Raw genomic sequence first — 19,737 nt, 5'->3', positions numbered from 1 at the left:
GAAATTTGGTTCGGCATCAAGCTAGTTTTGATAATTATTATCGTATGTATTTTGACCGCTGTATAGAGGAAACATGCTGTTACATATACAAAAAGATAATTTGGTCGAAGAGAGGCCATATATGAATCTAAAAATTAAAGTCCTCTCCTTGCAAAATTGATTCGCGGGCCTGTTTTTCTCACAAAATTCACTTTTGCCGCTCATCGGCGAAATATCAGGCAGGAGCTTTGCACCGCTAAAAATTAGGCACCAAGCAAATGGTGGTAAGGGGGCGATAATTCTGCCCAAGTTGCTCGGGTTCGAAACACGCGGGCGTCGATAGCTTGGTGGTGCCAAGTGTGACATACTCACCTTCAGATGGGGAGGGTGTGAGTAAAACGGTGTCCACCTGTATAAAATATTCTTCTGGCGGGGTGGGAGCCCAGTCCATGGGGGCTGCTACACGGGGGTGGGCTGGTTCCTTCCTCCCCCCTACCCCTTTCTTTTCACCAAAAAAAAATAAAAAATAAAAAAATTAGGCACCAAACAAATGGAAGGAAAGACGTGGACAATCCACCAAACACAGAAGACGAGCAATCACTCTCCTTGCTCGCATGCATCACCGTCCATAGAACTGTATAATTGCAAGGAGTTAGGTGAGCGTCCCATCACCGTCCATAAATTTAACTAGGCGAACGGCAATCCCGCCGGGAACCCGCCGGAGAGGGCATTGTTTCCGGCGTCGAGGAAGGTGAGATTTTGGATGGGGCGAAGATCCGAAAATCTCGCTAGTGAGGTTGTTCATCTGGAGATCCAGTCGCCGAAGGGAGGGGAGCGCCGTCAAGCCCAGGGGTATCGGGCCGGAGAAGAGGTTGTTGTCGAGGTAGAGCTCCTCGAGGGCGGGGGAGAGGCTGGGGATCTCACCGGAGAAGGTGTTGCGGGAGAGGGCGAGGAGGCGGAGGCGCGGGGGAAGGCCGGCGTGGGGAGGCGGGGGGAGGGCGCCGGCGAGGCGGTTCTCGGCAAGGTCGAGGGAATCAAGGGGAGGGACCAGATGGAGGGCAAGAGGAAGCCGAAGTAGCCGGCGGGATCGAGGGAGAGCTCGGTGATGCGGAGGAGGCCGGCGGCATCGCGGGCGTCGCAGCGGATGCCGCATGTGAAGTAGGGGCCGAAGCGGCGTCGCAGGGGTCGGCCGCGGCGAAGTCCCAGGAGCCTAGGCACGAGCCCAGCAGCAAAGAACTCTTCCGAATGGTGAGCAGCAAAATAGGTGACTCAGCCTCTTTCTTTGTTTCTTTTTTTTCTTTTTTTTTTTGCTAAGACGGGTGGATCATACTTGACGAGTACGGATGCACCTAATAAAATCAAAAAATAGAATAGCTCGGAGTGCCGGGGGAAACTCCCCATCACTAGCCCACAGAATACTACCGGAGTGATTGGCTACATAAGCAGCCACCTAATCCGCAACCCCATTAACTTCACAGAAAACATACTTAATCTGAAAGGCCCCTCCGTCCCTCACTATTGTCCAGATATCTCGGAGCAAAGGGTGGATGCAACCATTGCCCCTTGGGCCCTTCCGGATCCAACTGATGACAGTGATCGAGTCCCCCTCTAGAATGATAGAGCTGGCCTGTAAAATACACCGAACGTGACGAAGGCCCACCCAAGCGGCCCGCAGCTCTACATCCGAAATCGATATGTCGAAAAGTTGATTGCCCCCTGCCGCCACGACCCTGGCAGACGGGTCTCGAAAAATAAAGCCCGCACCACCCCTCGTACCTCCGTACAAGATAGAGCCATGGAAATTGACCTTGAGAAAACTTAGGGGTGGGGTCTTCAAGGTAAAAAACACCGTACGGGATGTTGCCGAAGCAGATTGGGAACCTCAGATGTTCTGAGCTGTCAAGGTCCCTTCAACAGATATGATAAGACTGAGCTCTACCGACTGCACACGGGCACTCTCCACTATAAGTCTCTGCGATATATTGCGATCGCTAAAAGTTCGAGCGTTCCTAACCAGCCAAATTTGGTAGGACGTGCAAATCACTTGAGCCGCCTCCTGGCGAAGCAGTGGAAACTCCGAGCATCGGCGCATGGCCTGTAAGAATAGGTCCCTCCGACCCCGAACCTCCTACGAGATCCCTGCCAGTCGCCAAGTTGCCTTAGCCCATATGCACTGAAACAAGGTATGGTCTACCGTCTCGCCCACACCACACTCCCCACACACCGAGGAAATCCTCAGTTCTCGTCCACTAAGTACTGCTCGCGTCGAAAGACGGTCCCATACCACCTTCCAGAGGATCAGTTCTACCCTCGGGTGGAGTCCCAAACGCCAGATCCAAGCACAGTCTGGCCCAGGCTCATACTGCCGCCGAAGAATGGGGAAAAGGTCGCCCACCCTAACACTGGACATGGTGGAGATACTCCAAACCCGCACGTCTGAACCTACACACCCTGGTACCTGAAGGGATCGAACCCTCTCCGCCAGATGCCCCCCGAAAAGCTGAGCCAGCCTAGTCTTGTCCCATGCAGCCCCTCCGGAGACAAGGAGATTGCAGACATGCATGCCCTCTACAGTCTCGACGCTAACCATAATCGGCCAATGCCGCAAGGGGAGGGCATCAACCCACAAGTCCCCAGCCACGTCAATACTGCGCCCATCGCCTATCAGCCATATGGTGTGTACCAAAGCAGTAGGCAGATATCTCGTAATCTCTCATCAAAGGAAAATACATCTCCACCGTCCTCGGGCCAGTGCCTCAGGGCCCACCCTCCCATGGCGTGCTGCCATAGTCCGGCTCCAGATCCCATGCAGGAGCGGCCCAATGTATTTGGAGGCCTAAGGCCATTTTGTCTTTGAGACCTTCCCTACAGTGGGCCGGCCTAAGGCGAATCCACAGGGGGCCTATTTTTTCCATTTTATCTTTGAGGCATTTCCTGCGGTGGGCCTTCTTTGGGCCGGGGCCTTAGGCGACCGGCCTTGATCCCATGCGGCTCCAAAAGAAACCGGTCTGCAGCCTTTTTCGTCTCATGATACACATGAGTACGCAAGCTTTTAAATACAACATTTCCTTTATGTGCAGGAAGCGGATGTAGATGTTCAAATATTACCGTTCTGCACTTGAACCCTGGGGAGAATTCTAAATCCAGATACAATTTCTTCGAACTTGTCTGCATTTGTGTGTAAAGTATTTAATAAAAACTTCTACCTAGGCTTATTTGAATATTGTTCTGAATCTTAGATGACCCCCATTCAACTCTCAATTTTAGTAGTTTTCTTTATTTCTTTTTTGAATTGGAATAAGTTATTTGGCATGTGCATCCTATGATGGATCAAAAGTATGTTTGACTTAAGTCAATATCAGTCCGGGGAACCAACTGCAAATGGTGGAATAATTCGTTTCTTTCTGATAAAAAAATATACCCCGTTTGAATACCCGGTTGTCCATTTTCTGATGGTCAATAAGGCAAAAATGACAATGATAAGGCCTAAATCCGATGTGCCAATTACGAGCTGCTGACACGTAGCACCAAGGAAATCTATTTCAGTTGGACTCGGATTCTCCGGATAAAAAAAAGCCAAGAGTCAACTATTCGTTCAGACTTTGAACTCTTGAGTCCAACTCCAGAGGAATCAAAACTCGCCATTTATAACAGAAGCTCAAAACCGCTTGGTATCTATCTTCTCCTTTGTCTTTTCACACCTTTTGTTCTCCAAAGCTTTGTGTAACTTAAGCATTGGAGGGCTCCTTATTGGATCAGCTCCGGCGACCTCCTGCTTTTTTTTCTCTTGTGCGCATATCAGCACTTTGAAGCTGCAGATCATCAAGCTGAGTTTGGATGAGAATGGACAATATTAAAAAACACAATGGAATTGATTGTGGAGAATTTATGAACACTTATTATAATAAATTCTGATGAGGTCGGGATTTATCCGATCTGAGACTTTAGCCCCCACCAAACTAGAACAGAAAAAAAAACTACGTCTCCATAGGAGGTATTATCCGCTTTAGGGCAAGGTATGACACAGGTCGGCCTCCTTCACGATTTTGCCCTTTAAAAGGCGTCTCCTAAAGAAAGGATAATTGAGCCGGTACAGACCTTTTCGCTATTCAGTAGATGTAAGACTAAGTCCGAGACCCTTTATTCCCACAACAGTGGGGACCCATGCAAGCATTTGTTTAATCCCACATTAGCTAGAGGTTAGAAGTACCTACGCGAGACGAATGTTAGAGGCTAGAAGTATCATCTTGGAGAGGGACTTAACCTTGTTGATCGAGTGGATACTAAAGAAGGGGTGGAGAAAGGTAGAACATCCGCTGCTAGACGATATCCGTTGGCTGGTGAGGGAGTGCGATGCCGTTCGAGCCATGCATGTATACCACGAGACGAACAAGGCAGCTAACTGAATCACCTTCTTTGCTGCCCAATATTTCGGAGAGATTTTCTGAACTTATCATGTATCTGTTTCCCTACCGCTTAGCCGTTTTCTTTTTTTTTTTTTTTTTTTTTTTTTTTTTTTTGGCTCTATTGGCTATGCACAGGTACGTAAGATTGGTGTAAGTAGCCAGTGGAAAACAAAAAAAAAACGATTTATATAGACAACGGAGGAATCAAATAAATACTATTATAACAATCAGAACAAGGGTTCTTGCATGCTCCAAGGATATCCGTGACATAAGTAGCAGACGTGGCCAGGAGAATGGCACATGAGGGGCAATTACTCCTCTGTCGTTCCATTTACGACCAACGCTGAAACCCTGCGCTCGGCGTGATGCAACGACCTGTTAGGGCACAGGGAAAAGAAAACAAGCAATAACGATACCATAATGGATGATGGAATTGTACGTGCCACAGCACTAGCGGACGCTAGCTAATGAAAGCCTCCAGAAAGAAGGGTCAGGGAGGGACCCAATTCCAACATCCCCCTCCTTTCCAAGCGTACATTGTGACCCGTGACTCCCCTCGAGCAGGGATGCCTAAGATCAGTGCAGAGAACTGTAAAAGATCTCTGCGTCAGGCTGCAAACATTGACTATGTTTTTTGTCCCACGTTAGCAGACTGAAGTACTGATTTATGGGTTACATTTTTGCTTCCACAGAATGTTTACAAATTCATGCATCAAAAATTTAACAGTTTCAACATTGATGTATTGGCTTATTAGTGCATTGTGATGCCTTGCTAGGATTTTGCATGACTGACGTGCCACTAGATTTGCTTGATGGATCCCTTGATTAAACATAGAGTTGAGATGCTCCCATAACAATTAAATTAAATTGATTTTTGAGTGCCCCCAAGACACTGCAATTCACAAGCGTAAAAAGTTATCTGATAAATGTTTTGATCTCATTTACTAATTAACATGACTAGCTTAGCTGATGGAATATTGATTGGATATTGCATGTATGTTTTGAAGGGTAGAATGTAGATTCAAGTTGCATAGAGCAAATAATTCTTAAGGGGCTGTTTGGATGCCCGTATGGTTAATACCTTGCATTTTCCTTTTTTCTAATAAGGATGGGAACAACTTATGCTAGTTGGGGAGGTTTTTTTGTTTGGAGAAATCTCAGGCTCTCTAATCCCTAGGAAACACTTCTTGAATGAAATTTGTTGTGGAAATAAAGGGGCCTGGACTTAGTCCCACATCGGCTAAATAGCGGAGAAATTTGTTCCTTAAATGGAGAGGGGCTACCCCTTTCTCTTCAGAGGCGCCTTTTGAGAGGCAAAACCGTGCGTTAGGAAAAGACTATAAAACCCCCTTCAGAGCGGACAATACCTCTGAGGAGAAACAGTCACTTCCGCTGTATAGACCGGTGGGAGCGAGGTCGGAGAGTGGCAGATCCCCCCGTAGCGCTGGACGCGCGGGCCGGAGGTCGATCTCCCTTGACCTCATCACTAGTGGCCCATGTAGGTCCCCTTGACCCGGGCACAGACCTCCCCGCTGGAGAGACTATTTTGTGGGAATAAAAGGGTCTGGACTTAGTCCCACATCGACTAAATAGCGGAAATATCTGTTATTTAAATGGAGGGGGCTACCTCTTTCTCTTTAGAGGAGCTTTTGCGGGACAAAACTGTGCGTTGAGAAGAGACAATGAAACCTCCTTCAAAGCGGATAATACCTCTGAGGAGAAGCAGGCAGAAGATCCCCCTGTGGCGCTGGATGCGTGGGCCGGAGGCCGATCTCCCTTAACCTTATCACCCACAATGATGGGTTTATTAATCGCAACTGTTAGTAAAAGCTCCTTTGAGACTCATTGTAATAGGATTATGTGATAGAAACCTAAGCACTCTTATTTCAGCATTCAAGATACACAAATTCACTCTGATTTTGACCGAGGTCATTTTCCCATCCTACTTCTCGATAAAAGAAAAAAAAATAAAAAAAACTAAACAAACCAAAGATTCTATTATAATGGCAAACTTGAATCTTATTTTAATTGAATCAAGAGTAGATTACAATATAGGGGAAGTTAACATCTGATCCTTCTGAGGAGCAGGCAATAATCTTTAATCCCTCGTGACCCAAATTATAGCATTTGGTCCAAATTTTATAGTTTTTATAACTCCGGATTCCTTTCCATTTTCTCTAATTCTGAGATAACCAATGTACCCATTTCTTCTTACTTTCCCCTTCCTCTTCCATGTCTATCTTCAACCTCCTGTTCCGGCCACACCTACTGCCTCTCCAGCAATCCACCTCTCCATCTGCAGCTTCCCACCTCCGCACCCTCACGCGTGGCAAGTGCCATGATGTCAACGCGTGGCAAGTGCCATGATGTCAACGCATGACATAGTTGCTTTGAAAGCAGCTTCGATTTGGGTTTTGATGGCATCTATGACTTCAAACCCTCAGGCAATTAAAGTTTCTGTTCGGGACGGCATTCTTCTCATCGATGAATGTTGCTGTGTCATCTAGAAGGATAGATCCATCCCAAACCTGATGCAAATAGGGTTTGCCAAACATTAGCAAGGAAAACAATAGGAAAATGAAATGGGAGCTCTAAACCTATTTGAACGTTGAACTGTACTGCTTTGTTATTTAGAGAGAAAACAAGGGAGTCCTCCCCGACAAACATTGCATAGCTCAAAGAGCTGGAATTTTTTCAGATACAACTAATAGTGGATTGGGTGAAATGATGAAAAAGTTCACAGCCTTGCATGGATCATGAAGTCCAGGCCTTTTTCTTTTCAGACTCCTCTCGTTCGCGGAAAAAAAAAAAGTTTCTTATATTTTATAAAAAAAATATTCATAGAAGATATGAAAAAATCTAATTTTTACCCGCTGAAAATTAAGATATATATTTTTTAAAATGTCCTTAAGGCCCTGTTTGGAGGAGCTGTGAGCAGTAGAGCTGTTAGAAGTAGAGCTGTCTGAAGTGGAGCCGTCTGAAGTAGAGCTGTTATAAAAAGCTGTTTGCTGTTTGGTAACTACATTTGTAAAGTGTTGTTGCACTTTAACATATGTTTGGTAAACAAACTGAGAAAGTACTTTTGTATGACAAAATTACCATAAAAGATATTGCATACTATTATACAACATAACATATATTAATACATAAATATACGATATAGTATAATATTATTGTAATATAAAATAATATTATTATAATATAGCATAATAGTAATATAGTTATTAGAATAAATTAATTTTTGATAATATAAGATAATATTAAATTATTTAACATAACATATTAATGTATTATGATATAATGTAATATATATTATATTTATAGTATAATACAATAATAAAGATATAAAATATTATAATTATTAGTATAAATTAATTTCTCATAATATAACATAATATTAAATTATTTGAAATAACATATTAATGTATTATGATGTAATGTAATATAATATAATATTTATAGTATAATACAATAATAAAGGTATAAAATATTATAATTATTAGTAAAAAATAATTTTCCATAATATAACATAATATTAAATTATTTAAAAAACATATTAATGTATTATGATATAACGTATTATGATATTATATTTATAATATAATACAATAATAAAGATATAAAATATTATAATTATTAGTATAAATTAATTTTTCATAATATAACATAATATTAAATTATTTAAAATAACATATTAATGTATTAGGATGTAATGTAATATAATATAATATTTATAGTATAATTCATTAATAAAGGTATAAAATTATTTAAAATAACATAATATTAAATTATTTAAAATAATAAAGGTATAATACAATAATAAAGGTATAAAATGTTTTAATTATTAGTGTAAATTAATTTTTCATCATCCCAATGACCATTTATCTTTTTAACAATTTTTTTTGTGGAAGGGAGTTTGACGGCTAGTGTTCTTGGCTCCAACAGATTTTTAGGTTTATAAAGGGACAAACTATGTAATTATTATATTTTAATATGGGCATTTTTGTCAAAAATACAGCTTTCCGACAAAACTGAAAACAACATTTTCGAAAAGCTCCAAATTGAAGCTTTCTCCCAAAAGCTGTTTTCAGCTTTCCACAAAAGTTGAAACAGCTTTTCAGAAATTTTACCAAACACTATTTTTTTATCTAAAAATACTTTTGGAGGGTCAGAAAATGGGGTGAAGTCGTTTTCTTTATTAAGGACATAACATATATTTTATAATTTTTTTTTCAGAAAAATTGATGCTCAACCAAACATAATCTACTCTAAAATATGCCACTTTCTATGATCAATCAAATATACAAAAATTACTTTTCTGAGCATCATATATCCGAACATCAGTTTTTTCAAAAATATATTTTAGTGAAGCAAAATTTTTCCTGTGAACCAAATAAGTTCTTTGTGTCCAAGTGGAGCCAGCTATTGGACCCGACCCATTTTGGGATGCAAATAGTTCAGTTTGCATTCCTACTAATAGTCTAATGCCAGCAAAAAAATTGTTAGGACAAACAATGAAGCAGAAGTCACGTTTAGCAATAAGGGAAATAGGAGAAAAAGGATGGTGGTCTCACATTTACGAGGCAGTCATGGAAGAAGAGGCGAAGGATGGATACTACCATCCTCGGCTTCTTTCGGACAGCTTGTGCCATGATCACCGACCCCACATTATTGTGTGGGTTTCGGCAGCTACGGCTATAAAACGTAGGTGACAGCGGCTCACCGGTAGGAAAAGCTAGTAAGATAGAGAACAAGGGTGTCCTCGCAGCATATCTCAACTACTTGCGATCAAGATGTATAGCTAAATGACAGACACATAATTTTGAAGTTGAGACTAATCGATGAAAGGTTGCATCCTTAGACTAATCTTATCAATGATCTAACAAATTTCTGATTATTGGTATTCTATCCTTATCTTGCGTGATAGCCAGCAAAACATGCAATTGATGACTTCAACTGCCTCCTTACGTGGTCGCACTGTTTAATTCTTCTCCGTTCTACTTACCCTACATAACATTGAAGTGCTGATAAAAGCAATATGTTCGATAATTGATATGTAGAATCTCCCTCAACGCCTTTGAAGCATACAGACACCTACCCTTATTGACCGTATTAGTGCTACGCCAAATCCAATTCACTAGTTGCTGACTCACCGTTTTATATTTGATGGAGGGCATACCAACAAAACCACCAACTTTGTACTCTCTTTTTTTTTCTTTTTGGCAAAAGCGGCATTTTATATCACTCTAACGTGGGTACATCCTGCCAAATCAGATTAAAAATAAACGGTACAAGGGTGAAGGTATCTCTAATACAGACAGCTAACTTTTCCGATGTGCCGAGCAACAAATGAGGCGACCCAGTCAGCTGCTCTGTTCGCCTCACGGAACATATGAACCGTCGGAAGGAAGCCAAATCTGGAATCAATCTGCGTATCTCCCATAGCAGAGGGTGATCATCTCCATGTCTATCCATACCTCGAATCCAATTAATCTCCATGGAGGAATCTCCTTCGAGGCATACTCTGTCCGCACCAAGCACGCGCCTCGCATAGGAGATACCCTCCCAAGCTACTCAAAGCTCTGCCCCAACCGGAGTGAGACCAGGCATACTCCTGCCACCAGCTGCGATCATCTGTCCTAAATGATCCCTGATCACAAAGCCTACCCCTTCCGATGCTCCATCCGTCGACATACTACCGTCGAAGTTCACTTTGAAATAACCAAGAATTAGGAATACCCAACATAAGAGGGCAAACTTGGGCGCTTTGACAGCTGAATTGGTACCTCAGTTGTCCCTGATTATCCCTAAAGCGAACGTTGCAGCAGCCGATGTAACTTTCGCAGCATGATACATAGCTCTGTCCACCACACCCACCGGGGTCGAGCCGATGTGACTTTCATGAATTCCTGTCTCGATTAAAATGTAATGTCCTAGAAAAGAAGATAAGACGAGATCACTAAGGTTCCAGACTATGGTGATGAGCTCTATCTCATGGCCATGCTGATAATTTCGGTTTCCACGCTTAAATGGGAATGGGACGCATGATACGTACTTTGCGTCATGGGGGCTACAGTATCATGTGCAGTTGGTGGGCATGTAATGCGGGGTACAGTTCCAAGTCTTATCAGATATCTCCAAAGAAACTGGGACGTGGGGTATGTAAATTAACAATCTACTGCCAGAGAATAATGAGAAAAATTCCAGGTTTGCTTTCAGCATGTGCAAGGCGATTGCTTTGGAGACGGCCCAATTTGCACTCTTCTTCCAAATGCAGGAGACTGTGCTGCCTCTAGTGTCTAACGCTGTGCATCATTTTGATGGATGGCTACTTCCTAAATTTTCAAAAGAGCTTCCTCTCTGTGTCATGGTATTGAGAGTGAGAATTTTATCCGAGCTCTCTAGTAGGGACTTCCTTGTATTCATTTTTGCCCAACCTTACATAGCACTACGATTTCAGAGTCTGAACTAGGAGGTTATCAGTTATCACCCAAGTACAGAAGTTGTTAGATCTTCAAACACTTGTTTTTTACTGGATATTACAAAGAGACAGCGAAACAATTTCCAGCAGAAACAGTGGTTCAGATACAGTTCTGAACTTGTGCAATATCAGTCTGAAACTTGCGCAAATTGTTGTACCAAGATAGCATTTATGTGTATGCAGGAATGCAAATTTTGACGCGGAAAATTCTCAGCAGGAAAAAAAACAAGGGGAAACAAGGAAAATTCACCGTACAACGGGGGCAAAAATCCATCTCCTGGGCTGCTTAATCCTGACCCAAGGATTACCACTTGTGCATATGACCTGTACACCGTATCACCAATATATCAATGAGTAACTCCCGCTCCAATCATTTGATTGGAGGAAGTTCCATTCTAATTTATGTTCCAAGAAGAAATCAGGATGCCCCAATCTCCCAAAACTCAATCATGGCTCTCCTACTAATTTTCAAATTCTATTCTGCGAGATTTACTTAAAAAAATAAAATTTTAAAAATATTTTTATATTTCATTGATTTTTTAAAAATATCTTTTTATTTAATTTATTTTTTGATTCCAGCTACGAACCAATACACCGGAGAGTACGACCATTCTAATTTTTGTTCTGTTCACCAACCAACCATACTCCAAATATGATATCCACGAAAAAAAGATGCGAGATTACTTGCCGAATCCTGAGACAGTCTCATGTGCAGAGTACAAGATGTGGACCAAATCACCCATTATTTTTTTTGTCGCTCTTCCTTTCCTTCTCTCTCATCTCTTCCATTTCTCTTCTCCTTTTTATCCTCATTTTTATCTCCTCTTCTCTTGCGTTGAGGCTGTGCTCTCGTCGCATGCCAAAACAGCCTCTTAGGGCCTTAATTTAAAATCTCCTATACCACATCACCCCTCTCTCCTACTCACACTGGGAAACGAGAGATATGGGGTCAGAAGGCAAACTGGGAGGGGGACCGGCATGAGGTTGGACCCCATCCCAATAGAAGTTGCATTGCTGATAAGGAGTCAGAGTCCCTTAACCGGAAGCAGTGAATCATTCTATTTATCTTGAATGCGATGTCCTTGTATGCATGATAGACTGCTAGAAGGGCCTGTCCTCCAGCCTTCAGTCCATGAGGACGAGGTCCCCACTGCACCCGCGACCTGAATTTTTTGACATGTCCATGCGCATATATTTCGCCTTTCATAGAGATTTTGAGATTACACCTTTATATTTTTGGAATTTCAAGTGCTCGTTAGACAAAGACTTTACTATTATAATTTTCTCTCTTTATAATTTTTTTTTGTTATTTGTGAAGCTTTCTTTGATCATCTCCACCATTGAAAATAGACAGTAGGGTAAATCTCCATATTTTGTATTTGATTTGTTCTCTCTAGATTATTTTTTTTTTGCACAGTACTAACTCTGTACCCAATGTACAAGAATTTGTGATTGAAGTATTCATAAATATGAATTTTAATGAAAAGGACAATATTGATGGCTAGAGTTGCACTGGCAATTTGCATGATAGGACATGTGGATGCTTGTAAGTTTCCTCCTTGCAATTCTCAAAAAAAAATCCTCCTCGCAAAAGTTGCCAACTTTTTCTCTGTGAGTGAATAAATATATTATTAATGCTTAAATTTACGAAATACTTGATTTGTTTTGACAGGATACTAATCGTGTCTCTCCCTCAACGAAAGCATAAAATGAACCAGAAGAGGCGTATTTAAGTAGGAGAAGAGTGCGTAAAGTGTCTCTCTCTCTCCGTTACCGCAGCTCCCCAGTAGCCATCCAGAAATAGCCCTGTTGCCGAACCTCGAACCGCGAGGACTCGGACTGGCCTAATTGCAATCCTACGCTACCCTACAGGTAGTGTTATGCCAGGCTAAATAGGCCCCGCCCGGGTTAACACAATTGACTCGTTCCCACGGTCCCCCCGTCCTTTTGCGAACCGTTGGGCATTTGTAATGGCTAATCCCTGCTTCATTTTCAGCGAATTAAATGCAGACGGCTTCACGAACCAACGCCCGGTTGTAACCTCGCAGGATATTAATAGTCGATGATGCTGACTGCGTTGTGATCAAAATGAATCCGTGAGACCTGAAACTGCTATTAATAGAGGAGCAAAGAGTGCGCAGCAAAGCAACGAGGGAAGAATGGAGTTGGAAGGAGTTTTGGCAGAGTTGAGAGAGAGTTTCGAGAGCGGGAGGACGAGAAGCCTTTCCTGGAGGCAGTCTCAGCTGAGAGCTCTGTCAGACATCCTCCATAAGGAGGAAGAGGACATCTTCCGGGCTCTCAAGGCAGATCTCGGCAAGCACAAAACCGAAGCCTATAGAGATGAGGTCACCCAAGAACCCTTTAAGCTTTCTAATTAAATTTATATAGATGCTTCTCCTCCCTTTTTTCTTTCTTTTCTTCATCTCTTTCCTTTTCTTGTAGGTGGGCGCTACGATCAAATCGTTGAACCATGCGCTAGAGAATGTGAAGAGATGGATGGCTCCAACGAAGGTAAATTAGTCTCTTCTTTGGTCAGCTGTTGTTTACTTGTTTACGTTCTTTGTCGGGTTTAAAAATAAGAACGTAAGGAGTTTTTTTTTTCTCTTTGAGCGGTTATAGGTTGGCGTGCCAATGGTAGCGTTTCCAACAAGTGCAGAGGTGGTGCCGGAGCCGCTTGGCGTTGTGCTGATATTCTCGTCTTGGAATATCCCGATAGGTTGGTACAAAGTTCTCATCTTGGGTCCTGTAATGGAGACAATTTAAAGAGCTAGATGGAGGTCCACCTCTGTATCCAATCGTATGCCAGCGAAAAGACTGGTACAAAGATTGTTTTTTTGAGGTCAAAAGAAGAGAGTGAGAGAATATACGAGAACCTGTGCAAGCGTGTGTTTAGTCCCATATTGGTTAATGGTTATTCGTTGGGTAGATCTTGAGTACTTACGCATGATCAAGGAACCCAAATCTGTTTTGAGTTGTTACAAATAGTATCAGAGCAGATCCGAACCATAACCTATGTGAACTAGAAGACACTGCAGCATGAATCTATTAGGGCTGACCACAGGCTAATCGTGATGCTTGTAATTAGATTTAAATAGATTTGAACCCTTAACCTGACAAGAACGATAAAATTTAAATGAAAAAAAATATGTAAGGACCTAATTATATAAATATATAAAACTAACAATAAAGGAGAGACTGAATCCATCTACGAGATTTCCACCTTACGCAACACAGGATCATAAATGGACTTGATATGTGCTCATTTGGTGAAGAATTTTTGGGGGTAGCTAATTGATGAGAGCTCAAGGGATAGTTTGAGGTTCCGTGATTTTAAAGGATCAAACTTGTTGGGTGGTTGTGCCAAGTGAGTTAAATCTGCACACTGTGGGCTCTTCAAAGCCCTTCAATTGAACTAGAGTATTATTGGCGACTCCAAGAGACCCGGAATTGTTTATTTTAGAAGAGGCCCGCGGACTATAGGCTACAAAAAGGGAAGTAGTCCTCCATCCATTATCCCTAATGCCTCAAAAACCTTAGCGAACATGGGATTTGAACCTAGGTCCTTGATAGAGCCATAAGTGACTTTACCAGCTTGTTGGCTTGGGGACCTTTGACAAAAAATGGTCTAAGGGAAACTTGGTTCATGGGTACAAGACCAACAAGACAGATTGCTAACGATTCTACTAAAAAATAGAAACCATGGGTTGAATTTTTAGCTAACTTTTGGCATGTGATCTTCTTTTAGTCTCTGAATGTGAGGCCTCTTGTTAAGCAGAGGGGATTGCTTAGCATAGATGAGGCTCAAGGTTAGGATTTGATCCAAGAGTTTTGAGTTAAAGATCATATTAAGAGAAGGGAAAATTAGGAATATAGTAGGTTGGGTTGAATTATGATTTAAAGATGCGAAAGTCTAGACTCTTGATTAGTGGGGCCTTATAAAAGCAAGATGTCTCTAAGGGAAACAGGGATGACTGCAAGTATACAACCAATATGATATCTCTATGTTTTACATGTAGAATGTATTCATGCCCATTGTGCTTCATCATAAGTTTCGGAAGGATGATGTCGTGTCTCTTCTTGGTCTTACAAAGTAGCCTCCTGGTCAGCCTCTCTTACAACACACAATATGCAGTTTCAAGTATATATTGATGATTGCTAGGCAGTCTGCTGAACTTGGAGAAGCCTCGAAATATCTTGATTGTATGTCTGCCAATGAGACCAACAATTGAATCTTCTTGGCATGATAGATTCTTATATACTCAATTGTATCCTTAAACTCTTGAACACATTAAGCTGGCTTTCACCACCAATACACCTCAATTTCCAATACTTATGCATAAAAGGTGTCAAAGTCCCACATAACATCATCAAATGTTCCTTGAATTCTGTCAGATTATGAGGCAGTTGTCCCACTAATTATCCACTATGTGCATGATTTCGCGAACATTTAAATTCTAATATGTAAGAAATGAACATCCCATCTTTCAATTCTTTCGAAGGTCAACATGTCAAAGTTTTTAGTGTTGCTACCAGGAAAATCTACGAATTTTGTTGGCCCATCATATGTAGCAGTCTATTTCAACTTTGGAGGAGGCCCTACTACAACTATTCCCTGGGGGCACAGATGAAATCTCATGTGAAAAATTTTCAAAAGAAAAATGGCTTTACATTTCATTTTTATATATTTACTTATTAATGTATTCTTTCTTTATCGGTCTCCATTCTAATGCCAATTCCGATATTTCGTGGGCTTAAGTATAGATCGTTTATTTTTGCTAAATATCTTCCTCCTACCAATCAGCAGCATCGACGAGGGAGAAAATAGAACTGCTTCCTTGTTAGAACTCGAAGGTTTAAATGCCTAATACATTTCAGTTTAGGAACCTGATCTTCTTTCACTTGTTACTGTTTTGACCTTTCCATGTCATGCTGGTATGCTGTACTCGAAGTAGCAAATCCACATCTTCCTTCAATAACAATCATCACACAGCTAATGAAACTAACCATCTCTCTTACTATTATTGACTACTCGCATGACTGTTTTATGTAGGACTGTCCTTGGAGCCGCTAATTGGAGCTATATCAGCTGGAAATGCAGTACTTCTAAAGCCTTCAGAACTTGCTCCTGCATCTTCAAATTTTCTAGCAAACAATGTTTCAAAGTATTTGGACAATAAAGCCATAAAGGTAATTGGAGGTGGTCCAGATGTTGGAGAGCAGCTCTTGGAGCACAAATGGGATAAGATCTTTTTCACTGGCAAGTTCAAGCCTTCTAAACTGCATGCCAGATGTTTAACATATTTAATGATTTTAAGTTTTGGCATATTGGAAGCAACAGCTGCTTGACTCACACTGTAATAGGCCCCATTTTAATCACTGTTACAGGGTCTCTCTTTGCTTCACATTGATGGTGTGAGAGTAGGAAGCGAACAGTACAAGATCCATTTTATATTAATCATTAAACACAAATGCGTGGTCACATGAATTGGGGTTCACATCAAGTGGTTAGAGCATTTGATATTTTTGACATTTATGATGTGGCACCTGCTAAAGTCGACTCATAATTTTGTGGTGCATTATCTAGCACTTGTGTTTATTTTCCTCCAAAACAATATTAATTGCTCCTATCAACTTATTATAGAACATTTAATTTTATTCAAATAAATTATCTAGCACTTGTGTTTATTTTCCGCAAAAATAAGTATTAATTGCTCCTATCAACTTCTTATAGAACACTTAATTTTGTTCAAATATATCTAGGGAGCCCACGGGTTGGACGCATTGTCATGACTGCAGCTGCAAAGCATCTGACACCAGTTGTTCTTGAATTGGGGGGGAAGTGCCCAGCAATTTTTGATTCACTATCAAGCTCAAGAGAAAGGAAGGTATGTTATTTTAATGCAAGGCAAGTTGATAACAGGTAGTTCTGGAATATGCGTTCATCAAATAAGAAAAAGGGAAAACCAAGAAAAAAAAACCCAGGTATAACTACATATGCAAACCCACAAAAGCATAGCATTAACTTGTATATAATCTAATCCCTGCCATCAAATTACATGGATGAGACATGCACCCCCTTGCTAAAACCCTAACTAGGGGTCCAACTATGATTTACTCATTTATAAAGATTTGAAGGTTTTTTTTTTTTTTTTTTTTTTTTTTTTTGCACTAAGAACGGAAGTATCATACATAACTAGTACGGATACAACCAAAAAAATCAAAAAATAATACATCACGAAGTTCACTGGGCAACTCCGCCTCTCCTATCCAGAGGTGGTCCTCCGAATGGCTGACAACAAAAAAAGCCACTCAATCTGCAGCTCCATTGGCCTCTCTAAACGCATGCTTCACCTGGAGCACCATCCCACTACGAATCATGGCCCGAATATCTTTTAGCAGTGGGTGATAATGACCAACCCCTTCGGAAACCTGCAAGATCTATCTAATGACCGTCGCCGAGTCATCCTCCAGAAGGATCTCTCTCCTCTGAGGTGCAAATTAAGCGTCATGCATCATACGAAACATACTAACAGCATTCCATCTCAAGGTTTTCAATCTCAATACCGAATCCTTTACCAAACCATGTTAGTACACGGTTGGTATGCCTCTTTGGGGATGGTTTGGCATACTGATACTTAGTACTAAGTATTGATTCAATTAAGAATACTGATATGGTACGGTATACCTGATATAGGGCAATATATTCCGGCATGGTTAATCTTGCTTCATCTCATATGTGGCAATTACAAGAAGAGACATCCTTTTGGGATTACTTAGGTGCATAAATGTGATTAAGGGGTGTCATGGTTCAAGGTTGTCACAACGATGTGTCTCCACTAGTGATACTAATGTTTTGAAGAGGTGCTTTAATGCCTACGAACACACTGAAAAAATCATGTTGACGAAAATAGTACTAGTGAGGGGCTAGGACCCAACATTGATAGTATACACGTATCGTTCATAACCAGTTTGTCTGTTATTGATATACTTTTATCCCAATGTGGAACTAAAAGGGCGTGGAGTACTCAACAGTACTGATGCACATAGCATATTGCCTTTTTTTTTATTTCATGGCCATGACTTTCTCAGTCTGTAACTTATGGTGTGCGTTTGAAGGGAACTACCTCTATATTTTTCTTATGTTGAGCTTGGTCTGAGAAACAGTGCTAATGTTGTTCTACCCTAAATCTAGATGGCTGTTGAACGAGTAGTCGGAGGAAAATGGGGACCTTGCTGTGGGCAAGCCTGCATAGCAATTGATTATATGCTCGTGGAAGACAAATTTGCACCCATTCTGGTAAGCATCAGTCAAGAAGCACTGCGTTTTGATTTCCACTGTTAATACTGCTTTTGCTGCTCGATCAATTTCCAACCTATACATATGATGTTCCAATGTTTCAGTTCCTAACTATAGCTGGCCCTGCCTTATCCTTGTTTGTTTTAGGTTGATTTACTGAAGGAAACGATCAGGAAATTCTTTGTAAAACCTGACTACATTTCTAGGGTCGTTAACAAGCAAAATTTTGAAAGACTGAGCAATCTTCTAAAAGATCCATCTGTTGCGGCTTCAATTGTGCATGGCGGCTCCCTAGATTCTGAGAAATTGTAACTTCCCAAACATCCATTCTTGTCGTTGCATTCTTGCCTTTTGTTTCCAGCTGTTCCTCCATCTTCTGCCTCCAGTAATAGATCGTGTACTGAACAATCATGCAATGCCCGTAGGTTCATCGAGCCAACTATACTGATAGATCCCCCACTTGATGCTGAGATCATGACTGAAGAGATATTTGGCCCGTTGCTTCCAATCATCACGGTGAGAAATCTCCCCCATTTGCATTACTTCTCTTGTTTTCCGGTTAAGCAAGAACTTGTATTTTTCACTCTCACGTTTCCTATTTTGCAGTTAAAGAAGATTGAGGAGAGCATTCAATTTATAAGAGCAAGGCCAAAACCTCTTGTTGTCTATGCCTTCACTAATGATGAAAAGTTGAAACGCCAAATCATTGCAGAAACATCTTCGGGAACCGTCGCTTTTAACGATGCCATTATACAAGTATTCCCTTGCTACTCTCTAAAAGCTTTTCTGCCTTTCATCTCCACTTGACTTAATACAGTGTTTTTACATCTGAACCATGCTGCTGCTTCTCACGTTCTATATCAGTAATGTTCTTTTAAGTCTTCGATTGACGTCCTGTGTTCATACACCTTTAGAAACCAGCAGCAGTTGTTAGATGCGCTAGAAGGATTACAGATTTTAGAGTCTAACAGCCCTACTGAAATTTTCCTGTCTAATGAGACATGCAAACTAACACGTGACCCTTATTTTTGTAGTACCTATTGGAAACGATACCATTTGGAGGAGTTGGACAAAGTGGTTTTGGGCATTACCATGGCAAGTTCTCTTTCGACGTTTTCAGCCATAGTAAAGCAGTTGTCAGAAGAACCTTCCTGACTGAATTTAGTTTCAGAAATCCACCATGGAATGAAAGAAAGCTGCAGTTGTTGAGATCCATCTATCACTTCGATTACTTTCAATTTCTGCTCTATTTCTTGGGATTCAAGTGAATTCCAGATTAATCTGATCCTTGTTGCATGTCATAGTGATTCATGTATTTATTCCTAAACGTCTGCCATGGCCCATGAGCTACAGTCTTTAAATGTGAAAGTTCTAAAGAATGCTGTCACTAAGCTTGTGGATGACTAAATAATGGATGAATTTTAGATCAGTTAAATTTTTATGCTATTTTTTTCTTTTTTCTTTTTTTTTTTTTATGGAATGCTCTTATTTCATATTGCTCAAGCAGAGGATCCTGTTTTTCCTTATCAGCATGGTTCTGCCTTGGTTGCATATGATGAAGTTTCAACCAGCTA

The 19,737-nt window shown here is 41.1% G+C and overlaps 1 protein-coding gene across 1 annotated transcript; it reads left to right on the top strand.

Moving 5' to 3' along the window:
• Positions 1–12,994: 12,994 nt before the first annotated feature.
• LOC103717123 (aldehyde dehydrogenase family 3 member F1) lies at positions 12,995–19,687 on the top strand. The gene is made up of 10 exons (XM_008805393.4): positions 12,995–13,211; positions 13,309–13,377; positions 13,486–13,582; positions 15,917–16,123; positions 16,627–16,751; positions 18,059–18,163; positions 18,311–18,471; positions 18,589–18,679; positions 18,770–18,919; positions 19,198–19,687. The coding sequence occupies exons 1-10, from the start codon at positions 13,026–13,028 to the stop codon at positions 19,429–19,431; spliced, it is 1,425 nt and encodes a 474-aa protein (XP_008803615.2). The 5' UTR covers positions 12,995–13,025; the 3' UTR covers positions 19,432–19,687.
• The last annotated feature ends 50 nt before the right edge of the window (positions 19,688–19,737 follow it).

Source organism: Phoenix dactylifera, chromosome 2 (assembly GCF_009389715.1).
Source record: "Phoenix dactylifera cultivar Barhee BC4 chromosome 2, palm_55x_up_171113_PBpolish2nd_filt_p, whole genome shotgun sequence".
Lineage (NCBI taxonomy): Eukaryota > Viridiplantae > Streptophyta > Magnoliopsida > Arecales > Arecaceae > Phoenix > Phoenix dactylifera.
This window is presented reverse-complemented; position numbering and strand designations above follow the sequence as displayed.